Source organism: Eriocheir sinensis, unplaced genomic scaffold, assembly GCF_024679095.1.
Source record: "Eriocheir sinensis breed Jianghai 21 unplaced genomic scaffold, ASM2467909v1 Scaffold874, whole genome shotgun sequence".
Classification (NCBI taxonomy): Eukaryota; Metazoa; Arthropoda; class Malacostraca; order Decapoda; family Varunidae; genus Eriocheir; species Eriocheir sinensis.
In genome coordinates, this window is record NW_026112246.1 from 25,084 (window position 1) to 48,868 (window position 23,785).

Genomic DNA, 23,785 nt, shown 5'->3' on the forward strand with positions numbered 1-23,785 from the left:
ATGCTGCAACTGCTTCTAATATTTTTTTCCTTGCTGGCTATAGCGCTGGCAGGCTCTCATGAGGGGCCCCATGGACAACCCCAGGCCGTCAGTGGCACAAGCGAATTGTATTTATAGTGGGTGTCGTTGTGTGTGACTCTTGCTGGGGTTAATGACTCCTTTGTCCCCATAAGCCAGGGTTGACTGAAGGCCGTCTCATATGCCTCCGTGGTCCAGTGGTCACTGTACCTGCTGGCCACTACTCCGTGTGCTGGTTGATAAATGGGTACCTGGGGAAACCTGGGGAAGGTAAACTGTCGTAACCCGGATGTCACACTAGCCGGGGTAATGAGCTCCCTCCCACCACAGGCTCAATGTCACGGAGATGAGCACTGAGGCCATGCGCAGTTATAGTGTATGCCCCCAACTTTACCTTGAGCCGTCTCCTTTGCTGTAGTAAAAAAAATTATTACTCTGGCAAGTCTGAAGCCATGGGACAGTCCACTCACACACCCAACGGAGAGCGTGGAAACACACACTCGCTAAAACTTATGTCGCAAGCGAGCCTGAAGGGGAAGTTTGAGGGTGGTCATTTCATACAACACTCACCTCACAGGCACACACCATCCTGCCTCTCTCCCCCTTCTCCCTCCCAGAAAACATATGAATATAAAAAAAGTTGTTGTGTTGAGGTAAGTGTATTTGTCTTTATACAAAGAAGGATGGACGCCACACAGCAGCCCCTCAGGAGGATGTCGCCTGCTGCTGTCCATGGGAAGGCGTCCTCAGGCACCTGAAATCACAATGCAGAGAGTGCCACCTTACTCGTCAGCAACAGAGGCAGTGTGCGCTGAAGACACACTCAACACACACACTCACTAACACAACCACCTCTACCAAAGCCTTGTTGTCACCAGGCTCAAAACACTAGTACCCACCATAGAATTACTAACACAACCACCTCTACCAAAGCCTTGTCAAACTACCACCACACCCCAGAACACTTCCTGCCCATGGTGCCCCACACTGCCTGCCACCCCAGAACACTTCATGACACCTGCACACACTGCCCATGGTGCCCCACACAGCCTGGCACCCCAGAACACTCCCTACTCCAGTGCCCAAGGAATATGAAGGAAAAAAGAGGAAAATTGAAGGAAAATGGAGGGAAAGATGAAAATTGAAGGAAAATGGAGGAAAGAAGAGGAAAGGAAAGAGAGAGAGAGAGAGAGAGAGAGAGAGAGAGAGAGAGAGAGAGAGAGAGAGAGAGAGAGAGAGAGAGAGAGAGACACAAGGAATATGAAGGAAAAAAAGGAAAATTGAAGGAAAACGGAGTAAAGGAGAGAGAGAGAGAGAGAGAGAGAGAGAGAGAGAGAGAGAGAGAGAGAGAGAGAGAAACACACACATAAGGAATATGAAGGAAAAAAAGAGGAAAATTGAAGGAAAATGGAGAAAAGAAGAGAAAGAGAGAAACACACACAAGGAATATGAAGGAAAAAGAGGAAAATTGAAGGAAAATGGAGAAAAGAAGAGAGAGAGAGAGAGAGAGAGAGAGAGAGAGAGAGAGAGAGAGAGAGAGAGAGAGAGAGAGAGAGAGAAACACACACACAAGGAATATGAAGGAAAAAAAGAGGAAAACTGAAGGAAAACGGAGGAAAGAAGAGAGAGAGAGAGAGAGAGAGAGAGAGAGAGAGAGAGAGAGAGAGAGAGAGAGAGAGAGAGAGAGAGAGAGACACACACACAAGGAATATGAAGGAAAAAAAGAGGACAATTGAAGGAAAATGGAGAAGAGAGAGAGAGAGAGAGAGAGAGAGAGAGAGAGAGAGAGAGAGAGAGAGAGAGAGAGAGAAACACACACACAAGGAATATGAAGGAAAAAAAAAAAAAAAAAGAGGACAATTGAAGGAAAACGGAGGAGAGAGAGAGAGAGAGAGAGAGAGAGAGAGAGAGAGAGAGAGAGAGAGAGAGAGAGAGACACACACACACAAACACACAAAGAGAAAAAAACAAAAATAAATAAATATAAAAGCAAATAAATAAGTACCATAAAGAAAATCCCTAGTTACCCTTGCAATGATGTGTCCCATATGCTTGAACATGTATTGGAGCAGCAGGCGGTTGGCGGTTGGCAGGCGGTTGATCAGCTGGCGCATGGCCTCGGCGCGCTCCCCGGGGTTAGGAATGATCGCTACGTCCTCAAAGTGTGGCATCATGTCCGACGGCATCACTGGCTCCGGCAACTCCCTGCAGAACGGTCATTTGTATTATTATTATTATTATTATTATTATTATTATTATTATTATTATTATAATGTCCGACGGCATCACTGGCTCCGGCAACTCCCTGCAGAACGGTTATTTGGATTATTATTATCATTATTATTATTATTGTTATTATTATTATTATGTCTGACGGCATCACTGGCTCCGGCAACTCCCTGCAGAACAGTTATTTGGATTATTATTATCATTATTATTATTATTGTTATTATTATTATGTCTGACGGCATCACTGGCTCCAAACCTAATCTAATTACCAGAACAGTTATTTGGATTACCAAACCTAATCTAACCTTACCTAACCTAATCTAACCTTACCAAACCTTATCTAACCTTACCTAACCTAATCTAACCTTACCAAACCTTATCTAACCTTACCAAACCTAATATAACCTTACCAAACCTAATCTAACCCTACCTAACCTAATCTAACCTTACCAAACCTAATCTAACCTTACCAAACCTAATCTAACCTTACCTAACCTAATCTAACCTTACCTAACCTAATCTAACCTTACCAAACCTAATCTAACCCTACCTAACCTAATCTAACCTTACCAAACCTAATCTAACCTTACCTAACCTAATCTAACCTAATCTAACCTAATCTAACCTAATCTAACCTTACCAAACCTAATCTAACCTAATCTAACCTTACCAAACCTAATCTAACCTTACCTAACCTAATCTAACCTTACCTAACCTAATCTAACCTTACCTAACCTAATCTAACCCTACCTAACCTAATCTAACCTTACCAAACCTAATCTAACCTTACCTAACCTAATCTAACCTTACCAAACCTTACCAAACCTAATATAACCTTACCAAACCTAATCTAACCCTACCTAACCTAATCTAACCTTACCAAACCTAATCTAACCTAATCTAAACTTACACACACACACACACACACACACACACACACACACACACACACAGAAACGGCAAAAGATAGACAGAAAAATAGAAAAAAAATCACTCATTTATATGCGTAAAGGCTGCTACAATGAGTTAAATCACAGACAATCCATGTGCAGATACGACCACAAAATCCGATGTACTTCCTGCCACAGATACGGCCATAAGAACAGACTGTGTAATGTCTACAGTGCATAGGAACATGGCGAGGAAGAAACGGCCGCCGAGTCACTACTAATTAAGGACTGCTTAACAATGGTTCACATAAATGCCCGCTCACTACTAGCTAACACAGATGAGGTGAAACTATTAGTCAGAGAAAGAAGCGTTGATATTCTTTGTGTCAGTGAAACGTGGCTTCTCCCGCACACCCCTGACAGCCACGTCCATATCCCTGGATATCATATGTTCCGTTGTGACAGGGGCCACGGGGGAGGAGCTGTGTATATGTTCCAGACAATCTCACCAGCAAAGTGATAACGTGTGACCTTGCTAGGCCTAATGGTATTGAGGACCTCTGGATCAGTGTACAGTGCAGAAAACTACCCTCAGTAATAATTGGCTGCATCTACCGACACCCCAAAGCTCCTCAGGAAACCTTTGACTATATACACGAGACCCTGAGAAATATGTGCCTGAAAAACAAATGTTTTTATATGCTTGGTGATCTAAATGATGATTTGCTATCCTATGAACCTCCTCCTCCTCCTCCTCCTCCTCAAGACAGCAAATTAATACAGGAGAAAAAAAAGATCAACAGTATATTATGAGAGAGAGAGAGAGAGAGAGAGAGAGAGAGAGAGAGAGAGAGAGAGAGAGAGAGAGAGAGAGAGAGAGAGAGAGAAAAAGAAAAAAGATGAGTATATGAATGAGTGGTGAATCTCTCTCTCTCTCTCTCTGAAACACACACACACACACACACACATCTTACTGAAGAGGAAAAAAGAGCCTGCAACTAATCTCTTTCTCTCTCTCTCTCTGGAATAGATTTAAAATACACATTCGGTTCTCTTCCTCCTCCTCCTCCTCCTCCTCCTCCTCTTCTTCTTCCTCCTCCTCCTCCTCAAGACAGCGAATTAATACAGAAGAATAAAAAAGATCATCAGTATATTATGAGAGAGAGAGAGAGAGAGAGAGAGAGAGAGAGAGAGAGAGAGAGAGAGAGAGAGAGAGAGAAAAAAAAAAGATGAGTATATGAATGAGTGGTGAATCTCTCTCTCTCTCTCTCTCTCTCTCTCTCTCTCTGAAACACACACACACACATCTTACTGAAGAGGAAAAAAGAGCCTGCAACTAATCTCTTTCTCTCTCTCTCTCTCTCTGGAATAGATTTAAAATACACATTCGGTTCTCTTCCTCCTCCTCCTCCTCCTCCTCCTTCTCCTCTTCTTCTTCCTCCTCCTCCTCCTCAAGACAGCAAATTAATACAGAAGAATAAAAAAGATCATCAGTATATTATGAGAGAGAGAGAGAGAGAGAGAGAGAGAGAGAGAGAGAGAGAGAGAGAGAGAGAGAGAGAGAGAGAGAGAGAGAGAGAGAGAGAGAAAGAAAAAAGATGAGTATATGAATGAGTGGTGAATATCTCTCTCTCTCTCTCTCTCTCTGAAACACACACACACACACACACACATACACACACACATATCTTACTGAAGGGGAAAAAAGAGCCTGGAACTAATCTCTATCTCTGTCTGGAATAGATTTATAATACACATTCGGTTCTCTACTTCCTCCTTATCCTCTTCTTCCTCCTCCTCCTCCTCCTCTTCTTCCTCCTCCTCCTCTTCTTCTTCCTCCTCCTCCTCCTCAAGACAGCGAATTAATACAGAAGAATAAAAAAGATCATCAGTATATTATGAGAGAGAGAGAGAGAGAGAGAGAGAGAGAGAGAGAGAGAGAGAGAGACACACACACACAAACACACAAAGAGAAAAAAACAAAAATAAATAAATATAAAAGCAAATAAATAAGTACCATAAAGAAAATCCCTAGTTACCCTTGCAATGATGTGTCCCATATGCTTGAATATGTATTGGAGCAGCAGGCGGTTGGCGGTTGGCAGGCGGTTGATCAGCTGGCGCATGGCCTCCTCGGCGCTCCCCGGGGTTAGGAATGATCGCTACGTCCTCAAAGTGTGGCATCATGTCCGACGGCATCACTGGCTCCGGCAACTCCCTGCAGAACGGTCATTTGGATTATTATTATTATTATTATTATTATTATTATTATTATTATTATTATTATTATTATTATTATTATTATTATTATTATTATTATTATTATTATTATTATTATTATTATTATTATTATTATTATTATTATTATTATTATTATTATTATTATTATTATTATTGTTATTATTATTATTATTATTATTATTATTATTATTATTATTATTATTATTATTATTATTATTATTATTATTATTATTATTATTATTATTATTATTATTATTATTATTGTTATTATTATTATTATTATTATTATTATTATTATTATTATTATTATTATTATTATTATTATTATTATTATTATTATTATTATTATTATTATTGTTATTATTATTGTTATTATTATTATTATTATTATTATTATTATTATTATTATTATTATTATTATTATTATTATTATTATTATTATTATTATTATTATTATAATGTCCGACGGCATCACTGGCTCCGGCAACTCCCTGCAGAACGGTTATTTGGATTACCAAACTTAATCTAACCTTACCAAACCTAATCTAACCCTACCTAACCTAATCTAACCTTACCTAACCTAATCTAACCTCACCAAACCTAATCTAACCTTACCTAACCTAATCTAACCCTACCTAACCTAATCTAACCTCACCAAACCTAATCTAACCTTACCTAACCTAATCTAACCCTACCTAACCTAATCTAACCTTACCAAACCTAATCTAACCTTACCAAACCTAATCTAACCCTACCTAACCTAATCTAACCTTACCAAACCTAATCTAACCTTACCTAACCTAATCTAACCTTACCAAACCTAATCTAACCCTACCTAACCTAATCTAACCTCACCAAACCTAATCTAACCTTACCTAACCTAATCTAACCTTATCTAGCCTAATCTAACCTTACCTAACCTAATCTAACCTTACCAAACCTTATCTAACCTTACCTAACCTAATCTAACCTTATCTTACCTAACCTAACCTAATCTAACCTTACCAAACCTTATCTAACCTTACCTAACCTAATCTAACCTTATCTTACCTAACCTAACCTTACCTAACCTAATCTAACCTTACCAAACCTAATCTAACCTTACCTAACCTAATCTAACCTTATCTTACCTAACCTAACCTTACCTAACCTAATCTAACCTTACCAAACCTTATCTAACCTTACCAAACCTAATATAACCTTACCAAACCTAATCTAACCCTACCTAACCTAATCTAACCTTACCAAACCTAATCTAACCTTACCTAACCTAATATAACCTTACCTAACCTAATCTAACCTTACCTAACCTAATCTAACCTTACCTAACCTAATCTAACCTTGCATAACCTAATCTAACCTTACCAAACCTAATCCAACCTTACCTAACCTAATATAACCTTGCATAGCCTTACCAAACCTAATCTACCCTTACCTAACCTAATCTAACCTTGCCCAGCCTAATCTAACCTTACACACACACACACACACACACACACACACACACAGAAACAGCAAAAGATAGACAGAAAAATAGAAGAAACAAAATCACTCATTTATATTGCACTGGCTAGCACCCCCCCACCTGAGGTACTGCTTGAGGAGGGATGCGATGACGTGCGGCTCCTGGTCACACAGCCTCACACCCTCCCCAGTGTTGTAGAGGCGACGCAGTTGATGTACTTTGCTCTTGACGCCACTCAGCCTGTAGATGCCCTCACAGTGGAGACCTGCAAGGGTGAGAATAATGATGATGATGATGATAATAATAGGAAGTGAGGGAAGGAAAGAAGAGAGAGAGAGAGAGAGAGAGAGAGAGAGAGAGAGAGAGAGAGAGAGAGAGAGAGAGGAAAAAAGATGAGTATATGAATGAGTGGTGAATCTCTCTCTCTGAAACACACACACACACACACACACATCTTACTGAAGGGGAAAAAAGAACCTGCAACTAATCTCTCTCTCTCTCTCTCTCTCTCTCTCTCTCTCTCTCTCTCTCTGGAATAGATTTAAAATACACATTCGGTTCTCTACTTCATCCTCCTCCTCCTCCTCCTCTTCTTCTTTTCCCTCCTCCTCTTCCTCTTCTTCTTCCTCCTCCTCCTCCTCCTCCTCCCCCTCCTCCTCCTCTTCTTCTTCCTCCTCCTCCTCCTCAAGACAGCGAATTAATACAGGAGAAAAAAAAGATCAGTATATTATAAGAGAGAGAGAGAGAGAGAGAGAGAGAGAGAGAGAGAGAGAGAGAGAGAGAGAGAGAGAGAGAGAGAGAGAGAGAGAGAGAGAGAGAGAGATTCAGAAGATTCAGAATTGAGAAGTTTATTCCATATTTTCCATTATGGTTATTCTTGACATTTGTACAATAAAGCACATGAGTATATAAGTACATAGTAGCTACATCCTGTCCTGCCTCTATCTACGGCAAGGAGTCTAATTTTAAAATAGATGTGCAATAAAAATATTAAAATTAAAAGAGAAATAGAATATATTAAAATACATTAATAAAAGACTACATATTGAACTGGTCACTAAAAAGATATTGGTGCAATTGCTTCTTAAAAGATGGTAAAGATTGTGCATTCCTTATCGAGAGAGGGAGGCTGTTCCAGAGTGTTGGTGCAGCCACAAGCATGGATCTTGCCCTGTACTGGTGCGTGCTTTGGGGACGTGTCTGGTAGGAACAGTGCTCCAGTCACTCACATATGGCAAATAAAACAAATAGCTCGGTACGTTTCCCTTTATGATGTTATAGGTCATTACGCCTAGTTCCCTTTATGATGTTATAGGTCATTACGCCTAGTTCCCTTTATGATGTTATAGGTCATTACGCCTAGTTCCCTTTATGATGTTATGGGTCATTACGCCTAGTTCCCTTTATGATGTTATGGGTCATTACGCCTAGTTCCCTTTATGATGTTATGGGTCATTACGCCTAGTTCCCTTTATGATGTTATGGGTCATTACGCCTAGTTCCCTTTATGATGTTATGGGTCATTACGCCTAGTTCCCTTTATGATGTTATGGGTCATTACGCCTAGTTCCCTTTATGATGTTATGGGTCATTACGCCTAGTTCCCTTTATGATGTTATAGGTCATTACGCCTAGTTCCCTTTATGATGTTATGGGTCATTACGCCTAGTTCCCTTTATGATGTTATGGGTCATTACGCCTAGTTCCCTTTATGATGTTATGGGTCATTACGCCTAGTTCCCTTTATGATGTTATGGGTCATTACGCCTAGTTCCCTTTATGATGTTATGGGTCATTACGCCTAGTTCCCTTTATGATGTTATAGGTCATTACGCCTAGTTCCCTTTATGATGTTATAGGTCATTACGCCTAGTTCCCTTTATGATGTTATAGGTCATTACGCCCCGTTCGAACTCGTATTTTTTGTTTACCTTCAGCCAACCGAGTTCCTTTGAGAATGGCGTCACATGGTCATGTTTGGCGCCGCCACCCGGTGCAACTTTTGCAGCATAGTTTTGCAATCTTTGAATTTGTTGCATGTGTGTTTTATTAGTGGTGGGCCATATTTTTATTCCATAATTAATTATGCTTAATACAAGTGACTGTACAGCTGTAATTCTTGTCTTTTTGATAAAGTTCTTTTTTATACGATTTATGTACATAATGGTACTAAAAATCTTACTACTTATTTTGTTTATGTGCGTATCAAAAGTCAAGTGAGCGTCACAATATACAGCCAGGTTCTTGAGGGAGGTGCTGGGTGATGTTACTATCATCAACCTGTAGGTGGATGTTTTGTGGGATCTGGGACGTCATTCCCCGACTTCCAATAAACATGCACTGGGTTTTCTTTGTGTTTAACATTAAGCCATTTAATTGGAAATATCTTTTCGATTTTAATAAAGTTTCCTCTCCTCTGCTAATTAGGTCTTGAATTCTGTCTATGTTTCCCGTGTGTATGAACTGTGTGTCATCCGCGTACTGGATGACGAGGCAATCGGAGACGTATTGTGAGAGGTCCTTTACGTACATTAAAAATAAGATAGGCCGAGCACTGATCCCTGAGGAGCTCCATAGGAGACGCCTAATTTATCTGAAATATGTTTGTCGATACGGACAGACTGAGTTCTATCACGAAGGTAGTCATTGAATGTATCTATTCTCAGTTCCTTTAGCTTGTTCGGTAATATTTGATGATTGACACTGTAAAATGCTTTTGACAAATCGCACAAAGTAACTAAGGATATGTTACCATTATCAATGTTCTTATAAAGTTTATTTGATAGTGTTAGTAGAGCGCTTTCAGTAGACAGTGCAGCTCTAAGGCCGTGTTGTGTGTTATTAAGGAGATGGTTTCCTTCAAGATGTTGGATTAGCTGACCCGTTACAACTTTCTCCAGGATTTTAGAGACAATGGGCAGAAGTGATATTGGTCTATAGTCTTTTGGATTGCTTGTATCTCCACCTTTAAAAATAGGGACGACTACTGAGTGTTTCCATGGTGACGGGAATGTTCCAGTTGTTATTGAGGTATTTATAATGCATGTTAAGTACGTTATTATAACTGGCAAAGATTCTTTTAAGAAGCGCGTTTGAATGCCATCTGAGCCATGTGCGGAAGAGTTTTTCAGTTGTTTCAGTACTTGTATAATAGTCTGGGAATCAGTTGGTTGAGGTCTGAACTTATCACATGTTGGGTTTATGGTGTCACATGCATTGAGTTGTGATTCATTGTCATGATTTAATAAGTTTTGACGTGATTTATCAAAAGTTTCTTTCCCAACATTTGCAAAATATCTATTAAATCTATTAATTTCATCAGTGATTGTTTTTTCGTCTTCTAAGAGTAGTGGACAGGTTGTGTTTTTGTTAGTTGGTACGAGTTGTTTCAACATGTTCCATATAGCACTACTATTCCCTCTGTCATCCTCCAGTTTTTTATTGTAATATTCCGACTTGGATTTGTTGATCAATTGCTTTACTTGTTTCTTTAGTTCCTTATATTTCACTTGGAGAGCTGTGTTATATCTGTCATTCTTAAGGAGTGTGTGTGTGGTGTTCCTCTCCAGCATCTTAGCTCGTAAGTCATGAGTGACCCATGGAGCCTCTTTACTTCCCTAGTCACTAAAGGTGCACACACATTAAGACATTTCTTGAAACATTCAGTGAATATGTTAACCTGTGTTTCGGTATTGTCAGTGGCAAACATCTTGTTTAAATTAGCACTCTCCTGATAAAGTAAGTTACACAAAAATATCTTCTTAGTTCACGAAAAGTTTTACAGTCGCTTGGCCTTTCGTAAGTTAATAGTTACAGTGATCAGTTCATGGTCAGCCACATGGCACGGAAGTGTGTTAGAAACTATTACAGAATGAGGTTTGTTGGTTACAATTAAGTCTAACAGTGTGGCAGAGCTGGAAGTAGTCCTCGTGGGTTTGGTAATTACTTGAGTTAGTTTTGCATTTGCAATAATTTGTTTCAGCTTACTGCTGTTTAATAAAAAATCATCATTAAAATCCCCTAAAATATAAAAATCCTTACCTTTTAAAATGACACATTTTAAAACATCAGATATATAGTCATATGTACAAGAAAGTGACTTGGGGTGTCAGTAAAGGCACCCGATAATGACTGTAGGAAACTCACAGCTTTGAACTGCCACCCACACGCCTTCCACACCCTGTGGTCTTACTGCGTCAAAGTGTACAGGAGTAGCCTTGTAAATATCTCTTATATAGATACAAACACCTCCACCCCTACCCTTGTCACACCTAAAAATGTTATAGTTAGGAATATCCATATATTCGTTAGGAGTTTCAGGTGATAACCACGTTCCACTTACGCATAATACATCAGTGTTTCTCTCTTTGATCAGAAAGTCTATCTCATCCTTGTTAGCCATAATACTCTGGGCATTAGAGAGAGAGAGAGAGAGAGAGAGAGAGAGAGAGAGAGAGAGAGAGAGAGAGAGAGAGAGAGAGAGAGAGAGAGAGAGAGAGAGAGAGAGAGAGAGAGAGAGAAAGAGAAAAATATATATAAGTTACAGCTTGTTCATGCCCACCTCCCTCTCCCCTCTATGTCAATCCCTCCCATCCATGTGTGTGTGTGTGTGTGTGTGTGTGTGTGTGTGTGTGTGAGAGAGAGAGAGAGAGAGAGAGAGAGAGAGAGAGAGAGAGAGAGAGAGAGAGAGAGAGAGAGAGAGAGAGAGAGAGAGAGAGAGAGAGAAATATATATAAGTTACAGCTTGTTCATGCCCACCTCCCTCTCCCCTCTATGTCAATCCCTCCCATCCATGTGTGTGTGTGTGTGTGTGTGTGTGTGTGTGTGTGTGTGTGTGTGTGTGTGTGTGTGAGAGAGAGAGAGAGAGAGAGAGAGAGAGAGAGAGAGAGAGAGAGAGAGAGAGAGAGAGAGAGAGAGAGAGAAATATATATAAGTTACAGCTTGTTCATGCCCACCTCCCTCTCCCCTCTATGTCAATCCCTCCCATCCATGTGTCTGTGTGTGTGTGTGTGTGTGTGTGTGTGTGTGTGTGTGTGAGAGAGAGAGAGAGAGAGAGAAAATATAAGTTACAGCTTGTTCATGCCCACCTCCCTCTCCCCTCTATGTCAATCCCTCCCATCCATGTGTGTGTGTGTGTGTGTGTGTGTGTGAGAGAGAGAGAGAGAGAGAGAGAGAGAGAGAGAGAGAGAGAGAGAGAGAGAGAGAGAGAGAGAGAGAGAGTGAGAGAGAGAGATCTCTCTCTCTCTCTCTCTTCTTGTCAATGAGGTGTCAAATCCCCCCATCTCTCTCTCTCTCTCTCTCTCACACACACACACACACACACAGATAGATAGAGGAGAAGAGAGAGAGGAGACCTGATAGCGGTGTACAGGGGTGGCAGGGGTGGACAGAGAGGACCTGTGTGTGTGTGTGGAGCGAGAGAGAAACGAGAGGACATGGAAAGAAGTTTAGGGCGACCACGTGTAGGTGAGATGTGAAAAAGTTTAGCTTCCCAAACAGAAGCTGTGGAACGGACTGGAGGAGGAGGTGGTTTGTGCAAGAAACATTCAGGATATTAAGGAAAAGTTGGATAAGAGAGGATATGGAGACCGGACAGCATGAGCGTAGATCTTCTCCCGTATGTCACAACTAGGTAAATACAATTAGGTAAATACACACACACACAATGCTCAATTGACCATATGAATCAATCAGTCCCTACTGTTGGGCTGCTGAGGCGGACTCTAGACTCCTTCCACACTGAATTTGCAAAATTGTTCAAGGATCTCAACAACTTCCTGTCGGCTAGGAGTGGTAGGGATGAGAGCCCGTTTCGGACTCCCCAGCGGCGAGGAGCCGTTGATTTCATTGGCTCGCTTGCACCTTCTTTCTGGTACGGCCAGTCAGGCCCAGATAGACGTCATACACGGGAAAATCTCCCATCTCTACACTCTATTGGCGGAAGAGAGACGTCAGCTTAACCTCCATCAGGAAGTCCTCAACGCCACAGTTCGGGGTCATGTTCACTCTGCCATCTCCCGTCTAGAGTCAGCCTCGGCTCTGGCTCCGGCCATCGTCCGTCAGTTCTCACTGCAAACCTTGCAAATCGAGGGGGAAATGCGTATTTTGGAGACTATCCTTCTCATTCACTTAGTAAGCTGAGATGCAACTCTTTTTTCAGTTACTTTAGAAAGAATGGGTGGGATGGGACGCTATAGGTTCGTTTTCATTGCCAGACTTAAAAATGGGTATTACAATGGAGTGCTTCCACGGTGTGGGGAAAACTCCACTTACAATTGAGGTGTTTATGATGCAAGTAATGTGTGCATTGAAGGGCGTCTTTTAAAAATTTAAAAGGGATACCGTCTGATCCGTAAGAGCCACTATTATTCATGTGTCTGATAGCTAAAGTTATTGTTTCCCAGCTTGTGGGTTCAGGCCCAAACATGTGAATTACTACTATGTGAATTAATGCCATGTCTTAAATTTGTGTGTAATGGTTGTAGTATTAAGTCTGCATCACTTAAGTTCTGTTGAGATTTTTCAAATGTACATTTACCCACTTGAGCAAAAACAGTATCAAAATGACACGCTGTCACTTCATTGTAGTCTTTGATGTGTTCTTGCTGCCAGGAATCACTTCTCTAATAATCTTCACACATGAGCGCTGTGTGTGTGTGTGTGTGTGTGTGTGTGTTCTCAGGCCCAGATAATGTAATAATGCAGTAATAATAATAACAATAATAATAATAACAATAATAACAATAATAATAATAATAATAATAACAATAATAACACTCACCTCTATCTGGTCAATGCACTCCCTGACAATGGTGGGCAGTTGGATGCCATCGTGTGCCGGGCAGCGCTGGACGGCCAGGCACAGTGGCACTCCAAACACTGGCACTGCCTCTGGGGGGGGTGATTAGATAAGAGATAAATAAATCAACCGGTTGATGTGAAATTAATGGTCTGCTCACAGAAATGGCACAAACTGAAAATGCCTATATAATCTCTCTCACAGAAACACACTTAACAGAGGAGATTAGGAAAGCAGAAATAAAAATACCACACTTTGTACCACACAGGACGGACCGACCAATTCAACGGACAAAAGGCGGGGTCATCACTTAGCCATTTTGCAGCTAGAACAAAAGTACTTTTCCAGGAATGAAATATGTACACAGAATCACTGGTACTATGCATTCAAGACATTGACTGGGTATATATACAGACCACCAGCATGCCCAACAGAGAAATTTATGACGCAACTAACAAAGATAAAAGATATCATTGGCTCGCTACCACTGCCCATGCCCACCCTTATACTTACTGCAGACTTAAACTTTCCGCTAACAGACTGGAATTTGGAGTGTGTGTATGGAGGAGCGGAAGACATGAGGACCCAGGCAAAAGCTGTCATGCACTTTGCCGAGGAATACTGCCTCAATCAAATCATCGACACTCCTACAAGAGGTAAGAACATACTAGACATCGTTATGATAAATAATGATGATATTATATTAGGGTGAATAAAACTAATCTCTCTGACCATAACATCATCACCGTGACTACCAACCTACCTACAAATACACATCTTAGACTGTCCAGTGAAATGGAGCAGGCTCCTAATTTTAATTTTAACCAACTCAACTTCCTAAGCGAGTCAGTCTGCTGGGACAGTATAAAGAAAGACCTGGGTGAGCTAAACTGGGATCTACTCATGAGGGACTGTGACCCTGAGGCCCAATATGATACAATCATTAACACATGCTTGAAAATATCAATGTACCACTGAGGAGGCCGTCTAAAAAGACCTCTCCTTTCAATGGTAACATACCAAGAGACCGAAAAGTACTAATGAGAAAAAGAACAAAACTAAGGAAGAAACTCAGTAATACCAACTACACCAAAATGCTGACCCAACTCGAAAACTAAATTGCCATTATAGAAGAAAAACTTAAAAGATCAGTTGAATCAGAGAATGACCGGAAAGAAATACAAGCCGCGTCATGCATCAAAACCAACCCCAAATACTTTTACAAATATGCTGCTAACAAATCCGTAGTGAGAGCGAGTGTTGGCCCACTGACTGACGTACACGGCCAACCCATAAACAAAGCCCAGGATGTCGCTGAAGCACTACTGATTCAGTACAAAAGCGTCTTCAGCAAACCCATGGAAGACAAAATTGCCAACCTACCTATGGACTTTTTCAACCAAGGAACTGATCAAATATCACACCTGACGGACATAAGCTTAAACAACGACGACACACAGCAAGCAATTAAAGGGGTGGCCACTAATTCGGCAGCTGGCCCCGATCAATTCCCTGCAGTACTTCTTAAAAAATGTGCTGAAGAGCTGAGTGTTCCTCTGTTAAATTTTTATAGAAACTCTCTAGATTCTGGCATAATACCAGAAAAGCTAAAAAGTGCATTCATTACACCAATATACAAGGGAGGGTCAAGAGCAGAGGCAAAAAACTATCGACCAGTTGCCTTAACCTCCCATATTATTAAAGTTCTAGAGAGAATTATGGTTAAAAACATGTCTGCATATCTAGAAAGCAATAACAGAATGAACCCGGACCAACATGGCTTTCGTACTGGGCGCTCGTGCCTCTCACAGCTTTTGGCCCACTATGACTCAATCGTAGATAAGCTTGAACATAATGCAGATGTCGATGTGGTCTACCTTGATTTTGCGAAAGCTTTCGGCATGGTAGACCATGGCATTTTGTTACACAAGGCCAGACAAACGGCCATTACGGGAACACTCGGGATGTGGCTGCACTCATTTCTCACTGGCAGGACTCAATGTGTAGCGGCTGATGGTGCAGTTTCTCAGTCATCGAAAGTTGTCAGCGGGGTACCACAGGCTAATTACAGTGAACTGCAATTAGCGCGAGCCACCATCTTCCAAAGAAAAAAATTAATTAGCGCGAAAGCCTGTTAGCGCGAGATCAATTAGAGCGATCCGCAATTAGCGCAAGGCACCATCTACCAAGAAAAAAATTAATTAGTGCGAAAGACTCAGTTAGCCCGGCCGCCCCTCACGGCGGGAGTCTTTTCTCACTCCCCCAATAAACGTATCTATTCATCGCTGACCTCTGACTCCACCTCTCACCCCAACAACAAGCTTTTATATTAATGATGAAAACCTTCGTAACACACACACACACACACACACACACACACACATACCATTTTAGCGACCTGCCCTGAAGCCAAGACTGTTAGTTCACGTGTACGGCTGGGCGCCCAAAACCTGAGGAGGAAGAAGAAAAGTTAGGCCCATGCTCTTACATATGTTGGCACACAAGTAGGCCTACACATATTTGACAAGGCTTTCACAGGAGTTGTGGGTATGTCCACGGGTTCATTTATTCTCTTTTCTCCTCCATATATTACGTTTAGCTGGCTCAAGTGGTAGTTTAGGGTTACCAGCCCTTAGTAGTACTTGGCGTATTGTCTTTTCTGACCCCAAACTATCGCCCCATAAAGATAACAATATGCATTTATAATTATTGTTAACGTCGGTAATTACTGATGCTCTTTTTTGCAATATTTATGGGCCAGAAACAGAAAGATACAATGTTATGCCTACGGTAAGCTGGTAACATTGAGGGGAGTGAGGGAGAATAATAAAGCTTTGTCCTAGGGCCACCTGGGTGTTATTCTATACATATACCGTCCCTGGCACCAATGACTGGCATCACACTGATTCTGGCACCACACAAATCTATGCCACTATGAACACTGCCTGGCATCACATAACACCTGACCCCATGTCACAGGAGAGGGGTAGGCAGGTCAGGTAACAGGACAGCCTAACACTGGGTAACTAATCTGTCTTGCATCACATAACACTGTCTGTGGCACTGTTAACACTGCCTGGCACTCCAGGCCCACGGGTGATAAAAGAGGGGAGGGACACTCAGGAAGATATTGCAGACCAATGAGTTACATGAAGACTGGCCAACATTACACCCATCTATAAGAAGGCTGATACAAATGAACCAGGTAATTACAGACCTGTGAGTATGATAGGATAGCCAAAGGGTGTGTCTACCAGCCCACCAAGGCCCATCCATCTACCATGCACGCCGGTTGAATGGTAGGGAAAAATGTTACAGCTGGTTGAATGAAAATGGGAGGATTGGAAAATTTTGAAATGCCTAACTTCGTACCACTATAACTGCTGCCACATTGGAGTTAGGAACACGAATTTTAGTAGGAATAAAGGTCAACTACCACACTAACTACCACGCAAGCTACATCCACCTACCACACATACAAGCTGAGTTATATACAAAAATGTTAAGTGTTATGACATTCAGAAAAATATAAACATAATTTTTCACTCCCCTAAATTTGACCTGCTATAATTCCTACCACACTCAAGTTAGGAACACGAACTTTGGTAGGAAGGAAGGTCAACTACCTCTCTAACTACCACGCAAGTTACATTCACCTAACACACATACAAGCTGAGTTATATACAAAAATGTAAAGTGTTATGACAGTCAGAAAATATAAACATAATTTTTCACTCCCCTAACTTTGACCTGCTATAACTCCTACCACACTCAAGTTAGCAACACGAATTTTGGTAAGAATAAAGGTCAACTACCACACTAACTACCACTCAAGTTACATTCACCTAACATACATACAAGCTGAGTTATATACAAAAATGTTAAACAGTATGCCATTCAGAAAAAAATATCCAGGATTTTTCACTCCCCTAACTTTGACCTGCTATAACTCCTACCACACTCAGGTTAGGAACACGAATTTTGATAAGAAGGAAGGTCAACTACCACTCTAACTACCACGCAAGCTAGATTTACCTACCACACATACAAGCTGAGTTATAGCAGAAAACGTAAAGTGATATGACAACCTTAAGAATTAACTACCACCACCACCATAACTACTACTACTGCTACTACTACTACTACTACTACTTACATTCTGAAGTAGACTAGCACTCCTATGAAGACTATCGCCAGGATGAGCCCGAAGAATAGTCCGATGTAGAGCCCGGTGTTGCTAGCGGTAGAAGTAGAAGTAGTACTCACACTACTACTACTACTACTATCGGAGCCTATGGTGTTGTAGGCATCCTCTGGACCTGGAATAGTACAAAATAGTTAATAGTAATAGTAGTATTCATGGTAGTAATCTGTCTCTCTCTACTACTACTACTACTATTACTACTACATCTGGGAGGGTTAAAAATAGTCTAGTTAGTCTTAGGATAGTCTTATTACTAGTATTCAACACCCAACATAAGCTATTTCAACTACTACTACTACTACTACAACTACTACTATTACATCTGGGAGGGTTAAAAATAGTCTAGTTAGTCTTAGGATACTCTTATTACTAGTATTCAACACCCAACATAAACTATTTTTACTACTACTACTACTACTACTACTACTACTACTACTACTACTACTACTACTACTACTATTACATCTGGGAGGGTTAAAAATAGTCTAGTTAGTCTTAGGATAGTCTTATTACTAGTATTCAACACCCAACATAAGCTATTTCTACTACTACTACTACTACTACTACTATTACATCTGGGAGGGTTAAAAATAATCTAGTTAGTCTTAGGATAGTCTTATTACTAGTATTTAACACCCAACATAAGCTATTTTTACTACTACTACTACTACTACTACAACTACTACTATTACATCTGGGAGGGTTAAAAATAGTCTAGTTAGTCCTAGGATAGTCTTATTACTAGTATTCAACACCCAACATAAGCTATTTTTACTACTACTACTACTACTACTACTACTACTACTATTACATCTGGGAGGGTTAAAAATAATCTAGTTAGTCTTAGGATAGTCTTATTACTAGTATTTAACACCCAACATAAGCTATTTTTACTACTACTACTACTACTACAACTACTACTATTACATCTGGGAGGGTTAAAAATAGTCTAGTTAGTCCTAGGATAGTCTTATTACTAGTATTCAACACCCAACATAAGTTACTTCTACTACTACCACTACTACTACTACTACTACTACTACAACTACTACTATTACATCTGGGAGGGTTAAAAATAGTCTAGTTAGTCTTAGGATCGTCTTATTACTAGTATTCAACACCCAACATAAGCTATTTTTACTACTACTTCTACTACTACTACTACTACTATTACTACTTACCCAACACACACTTCGGTTCTCCACCCAACCACTCGCCCAGCTCGCCACATGACCTCCGGAAGGTCCCCCCGACCAGCCTGTGTTCCGGTAGACAGTGATATTCGACCAGGCTACCGTATTCCAGGGTCTGGTTGAGTCGGACTATTCTACCATTATCCAAGCCTTGTGGTAGGTCGCAGGTCACATCTGGAAGGGTTAGGAATAGTCTGGTTAGTCTTCGGATAGTCATGTTAGTAGTATTCAACACCCAACATAAGCTATTTCTACTACTACTACTACTACTGCTACATCTGGGAGGGTTAAAAATAGTCTAGTTAGTCTTAGGATAGTCTTGTTACTAGTATTCAACACCCTACATAAGCTATTTCTACTACTACTACTACTACATCTGAGGGGGCTAGGAATAGTCTAGTTAGTCTTAGGATAGTCCTGTTAGTAGTATTCAACACCCAACATAAGCTATTTCTACTACTACTACTACTACTACTACATCTGAGGGGGTTAGGAATAGTCTAGTTAGTCTTAGGATAGTCCTGTTAGTAGTATTCAACACCCAACATAAGCTATTTCTACTACTACTACTACTACTACTACTACTACATCTGAGGGGGTTAGGAATAGTCTAGTTAGTCTTAGGATAGTCCTGTTAGTAGTATTCAACACCCAACATAAGCTATTTCTACTACCACTACTACTACTACTGCTACTACATCTGAGGGGGTTAGGAATAGTCTAGTTAGTCTTAGGATAGTCCTGTTAGTAGTATTCAACACCCAACATAAGCTATTTCTACTACTACTACTACTACTACTACATCTGAGGGGGTTAGGAATAGTCTAGTTAGTCTTAGGATAGTCCTGTTAGTAGTATTCAACACCCAACATAAGCAATTTCTACTACTACTACTACTACTACTACTACTACTACTAGTACTACTACATCTGAGGGGGTTAGGAATAGTCTAGTTAGTCTTAGGATAGTCCTGTTAGTAGTATTCAACACCCAACATATGCTATTTCTACTACTACTACTACTACTACTACATCTGAGGGGTATTAGGAATAGTCTAGTTAGTCTCAGGATAGTCTTATTACTACTATTCAACACCCTACAAGAGCTACTACAATCACCTACTTACTGTAACTACTACTACTACAACTACTATTACTTACATTCACAGCGCGGTTGACTGCCACTCCAGATACCATTACTACCACACTTCCGCTGACTATTCCCGACTATCCTCCTCCCCTTCTCGCAGGAATAGTCCGCTGTAGCCTCCACTCGGCCTCTATCCTCCACTACCACACTTAAGGCAGTAGTCAGCGTTGTAGTGAGGTTGGGACACCGGACTTCTGTAGGGGAGAGAATAGTATTAGTAGTAGTATAAGTAGTAGTAGTAATATTAGTAGTAGTAGTGGCCTTGTGGGGTGTCGCATAGTCGGATAACAGGCCTTCTAGACACCGTGGGGATAGTCTAAAGTGTCCAGGGATAGTAGTAGTAGTAGTAGTAGCCTCATGAGGACAGTTCCTGATGTTGCTCCGTTACTAAAACCTCTGGAAGATGCTGTCAGAAACACCTTCATACCGGCGATAGCAAATGGGAGATGTCCCAGTGACCAGGAGAGAAGATTGCTGGAGTTGCCGACAAAATGGGTGGGCTCGGCATCACCAACCACAAAATCTGGCCGAGTCTGAATTCGGGAACTCAATCCGAATCACAGCCTCCTTGACCGGATATATTACCAATCAAAATGAAAGGGAGAAGACAACCTCAATATATTAGGTCACTAAGGAATGAAATCTCCATAAACAGAGAAGGAAAACAGAGAGACACTCTGAGTGACCTAATGAGAGAACTCCCAGAAGACACAAGGAGGAGGACAGATATTGCACAGGAAGTGGGCGCTTCAAACTGGCTAACCACACTACCTATCAGGGCAAAAAGGCTTCAACTTAAACAAAAAAGAATTTACTGATGCCCTTGCCCTCAGGTATGGCTGGCCAGTGGATGGGCTCCCAAACATGTGGCTCACCCTTCAACCAAAATCATGCCATGACATGCAAGCGAGGAGGTCTCGTCTGCATGAGACACGACGAAGTAAGAGACATAACAGCTCAGATGCTGAAAGAAGTCTGCCACGACGTGACTGTGGAACCCATGCTGCTCCCTCTGCAAGGCGAACACCTCGCCAGACGCACCGCTAATGTTTCCAACGAAGCACGAGTGGATGTTAGCGCCAGAGGGTTTTGGACTCGTGGACAAAGGGCATATTTTGACATAAGGATCTTTGATCCCATGGCCCATTGCCACAGAGACCTGACCCTTGATGCAGCCCACAGAAGAAACGAGCAAGAGAAGAACAGAGCATATGAAGAAAGGATACAGAATGTGGACCAGGGCTCCTTCACCCCGGTAGTATTCACGACGGCAGGAGGGATGGGACCAAGGGCGCAGAGCTTCTACGCAAGACTCGCCGAAACACTGGCGGATAAGAAACAGCAGCCAAGAAGCAGTGTGGTCGCCTGGATGAGATGCAGGCTGTCCTTCTCCCTCCTGAGGTCAGCCTTGGTCTGCCTGAGAGGAACCAGGTCGCCTGCACCCAAAACCACCCACATTGCCGACCTGGACTTTGAGGCGACGGCGGTTGATAGTCGTATCAACCACAAGCTCTGTTAGCTTAAAAATAAAATGCTTAGTAAAGTTTGTTATATTAAATAAAGATGGTTGTCGGCCACAGTCATTGGCGGGGTGGGGCCAATGAATTGCTTTGTGAAAGGATATGAGAGAATATACCGCTCACAACGCAACTCTAATAGATGGAGGCCCGTAGTAGTAGTAGTAGTAGTAGTAGTAGACAGATAGTTAGATGTATTGAAGGTAAATAATCCTGGGTTAAATAATTAATACTGATACAAAACCTGTACCAAAATGGTGAACCACTAAACCTTTTTGAGTCAACACGTTTCATTTCAATTAATAAAGATATCAGTAAAGAAACAACAGTCCCAATCCCTCATGCAAGAGTTAACCAGCATCCTCATTCCTTCATCCCCTTCATGGCAAACTCCCGAACAGTCTTCCTTGGTCTGTACTTCCTCCTGCCTATGACTTGAACTCTTTCAAGAGGAGGGTATGGAGACACCTCTCCTCCTGAAGCTGACCTCTCTTTTGGCCACAGTGAACAGCAAGCTTTCTTTTCTCAATAGTACTTTCTTTGCCCCATGACCTGCTTCCTCTGCCGTAAAAAAATATATACATAAAATAATTTAGATGTTACTACGCTATCTTCTGGTATGTGGGGCCACATAGCACTTCTGTACAGGGTCAAATTGCATCTCTCTACAGTGGGCCTAGGCAGAAGTCTTACTGTACTGGGTCAAATTACATCTCCCTACAGGTGGGCCTAGGCATAATAAGTCTTACTGTAAAGGAAGCAGCCCAAGGGAGAACAAATACCACTAATAATGATAAAAAAGCCTGGTGCTAACAATGGTGCTAACTATGGAGAATGTGGCCAAAAGAGAGGGGAAAATTTTGTGAGGTGTGTTCATACTCTCCTCCTTATTAAAGAGTTCAAGTCACAGGCAGCCTGGCACCAGTCTTTGCTTTCTAAACTGCTGCCCTCTTTCGGATTCTATCCCTCTCTCTGTTCCTCTATCTCCAGTTTCCTTTCCGGCCGTTCTATCTCTGCGGTGGTAGACGGTCACTGTTCTTCCCCTAAACCTATCAACAGTGGTGTTCCACAGGGCTCTGTCCTATCACCCTCTCTTCCTGTTATTCATCAATGATCTTCTTTCCATAACAAACTGTCCTGTCCACTCATACGCCCTCACATGGAGTATGCCTCTCACGTGTGGGGGGGCTCCACTCACACAGCTCTTCTGGACAGAGTGGAGTCTAAGGCTCTTCGTCTCATCAGCCTTGACGTGAGATTAACTTTAATTAACAAGAGTACTACATCACAGCAGTGCGAATATTCCTCTGTACAGGGTCCTAGGGTCACATGGGTGTTATTCTATACATTTGCCGTCCCCGGCACGAATGGCTGGCATCACACTGATTCTGGCACCACACGAATCTATGCCACTGTGAACACTGCCTGGTAACATAACACTGTCTGTGGCACTGCATATTAAACACCCTGGCTGAGCCCACATCACAGGAGGGGGGTCACACCAGGTAGGTGGTTAACAAGACACTGTAACACTGGGTAACTAATCTGTCTTGCATCACGTAACACCTGCTGAACATGGAGCTGTCGGTGGCACTGTTAACACTGCATAACACCTGAGAGCCCACGTCACAGCCCGTCACCTTAACACAGTGACGTAACACAGCCAGTAACAGCCCTATCATGTATCCAGGTAACAGAATACTACTAATGTCACAACGTGTAACACTCTCTGGGATCACGTAACACATTTAAACACTGCTGCTGCCACGTCACACACTCGTCCGTCACATGACGTAACTCTGTACTATGAAGGTGAGAAAACACTCACGGGAAAGCGATTAATCTCTTTTTTTTTCACCTTTTAGAAGCAGAGCAGCAGCAGGGCCTGAAACCTCATCAACGGTAACATGATTTTGGGGGCGGTTGATGCTTGAGGTCAATGAGTCACATATTTGACAAGGCTTTCGTAGGCGTTGTGGGGGACATTTCCAGAGGTAGATAATGACCCTGGTGGTAGCTTGACCCTTCCTCTGTACCATCAACGTTAAAAGTCACTCACGGGAACACGATTCATCTCCTT

The 23,785-nt window shown here is 41.6% G+C and overlaps 1 protein-coding gene across 18 annotated transcripts; it reads right to left on the reverse strand.

Moving 5' to 3' along the window:
• Window positions 1-658: 658 nt before the first annotated feature.
• LOC126994783 (complement decay-accelerating factor-like) lies at window positions 659-23,785 on the reverse strand. Of its 18 annotated transcripts, none has more exons than XR_007749599.1 (11): window positions 23,564-23,715; window positions 20,200-20,382; window positions 19,028-19,213; window positions 17,799-17,961; window positions 16,029-16,092; window positions 14,156-14,289; window positions 13,625-13,734; window positions 6,964-7,108; window positions 5,177-5,355; window positions 2,046-2,223; window positions 659-772 (listed from the first exon to the last, which is right to left on the reverse strand). XR_007749599.1 is itself a non-coding variant. In XM_050854056.1 (7 exons), exons 1-6 carry the CDS (start codon window positions 23,742-23,744, stop codon window positions 13,627-13,629), a joined length of 885 nt encoding a protein of 294 aa, XP_050710013.1. In that variant the 5' UTR covers window positions 23,745-23,755; the 3' UTR covers window positions 12,273-12,920; window positions 13,625-13,626. The 18 variants fall into 18 exon arrangements, 1 of the variants encoding a protein (XP_050710013.1); XR_007749601.1 differs by lacking the exon at window positions 5,177-5,355 and adding an exon at window positions 15,520-15,703; XR_007749600.1 differs by lacking the exon at window positions 5,177-5,355 and adding an exon at window positions 15,520-15,740.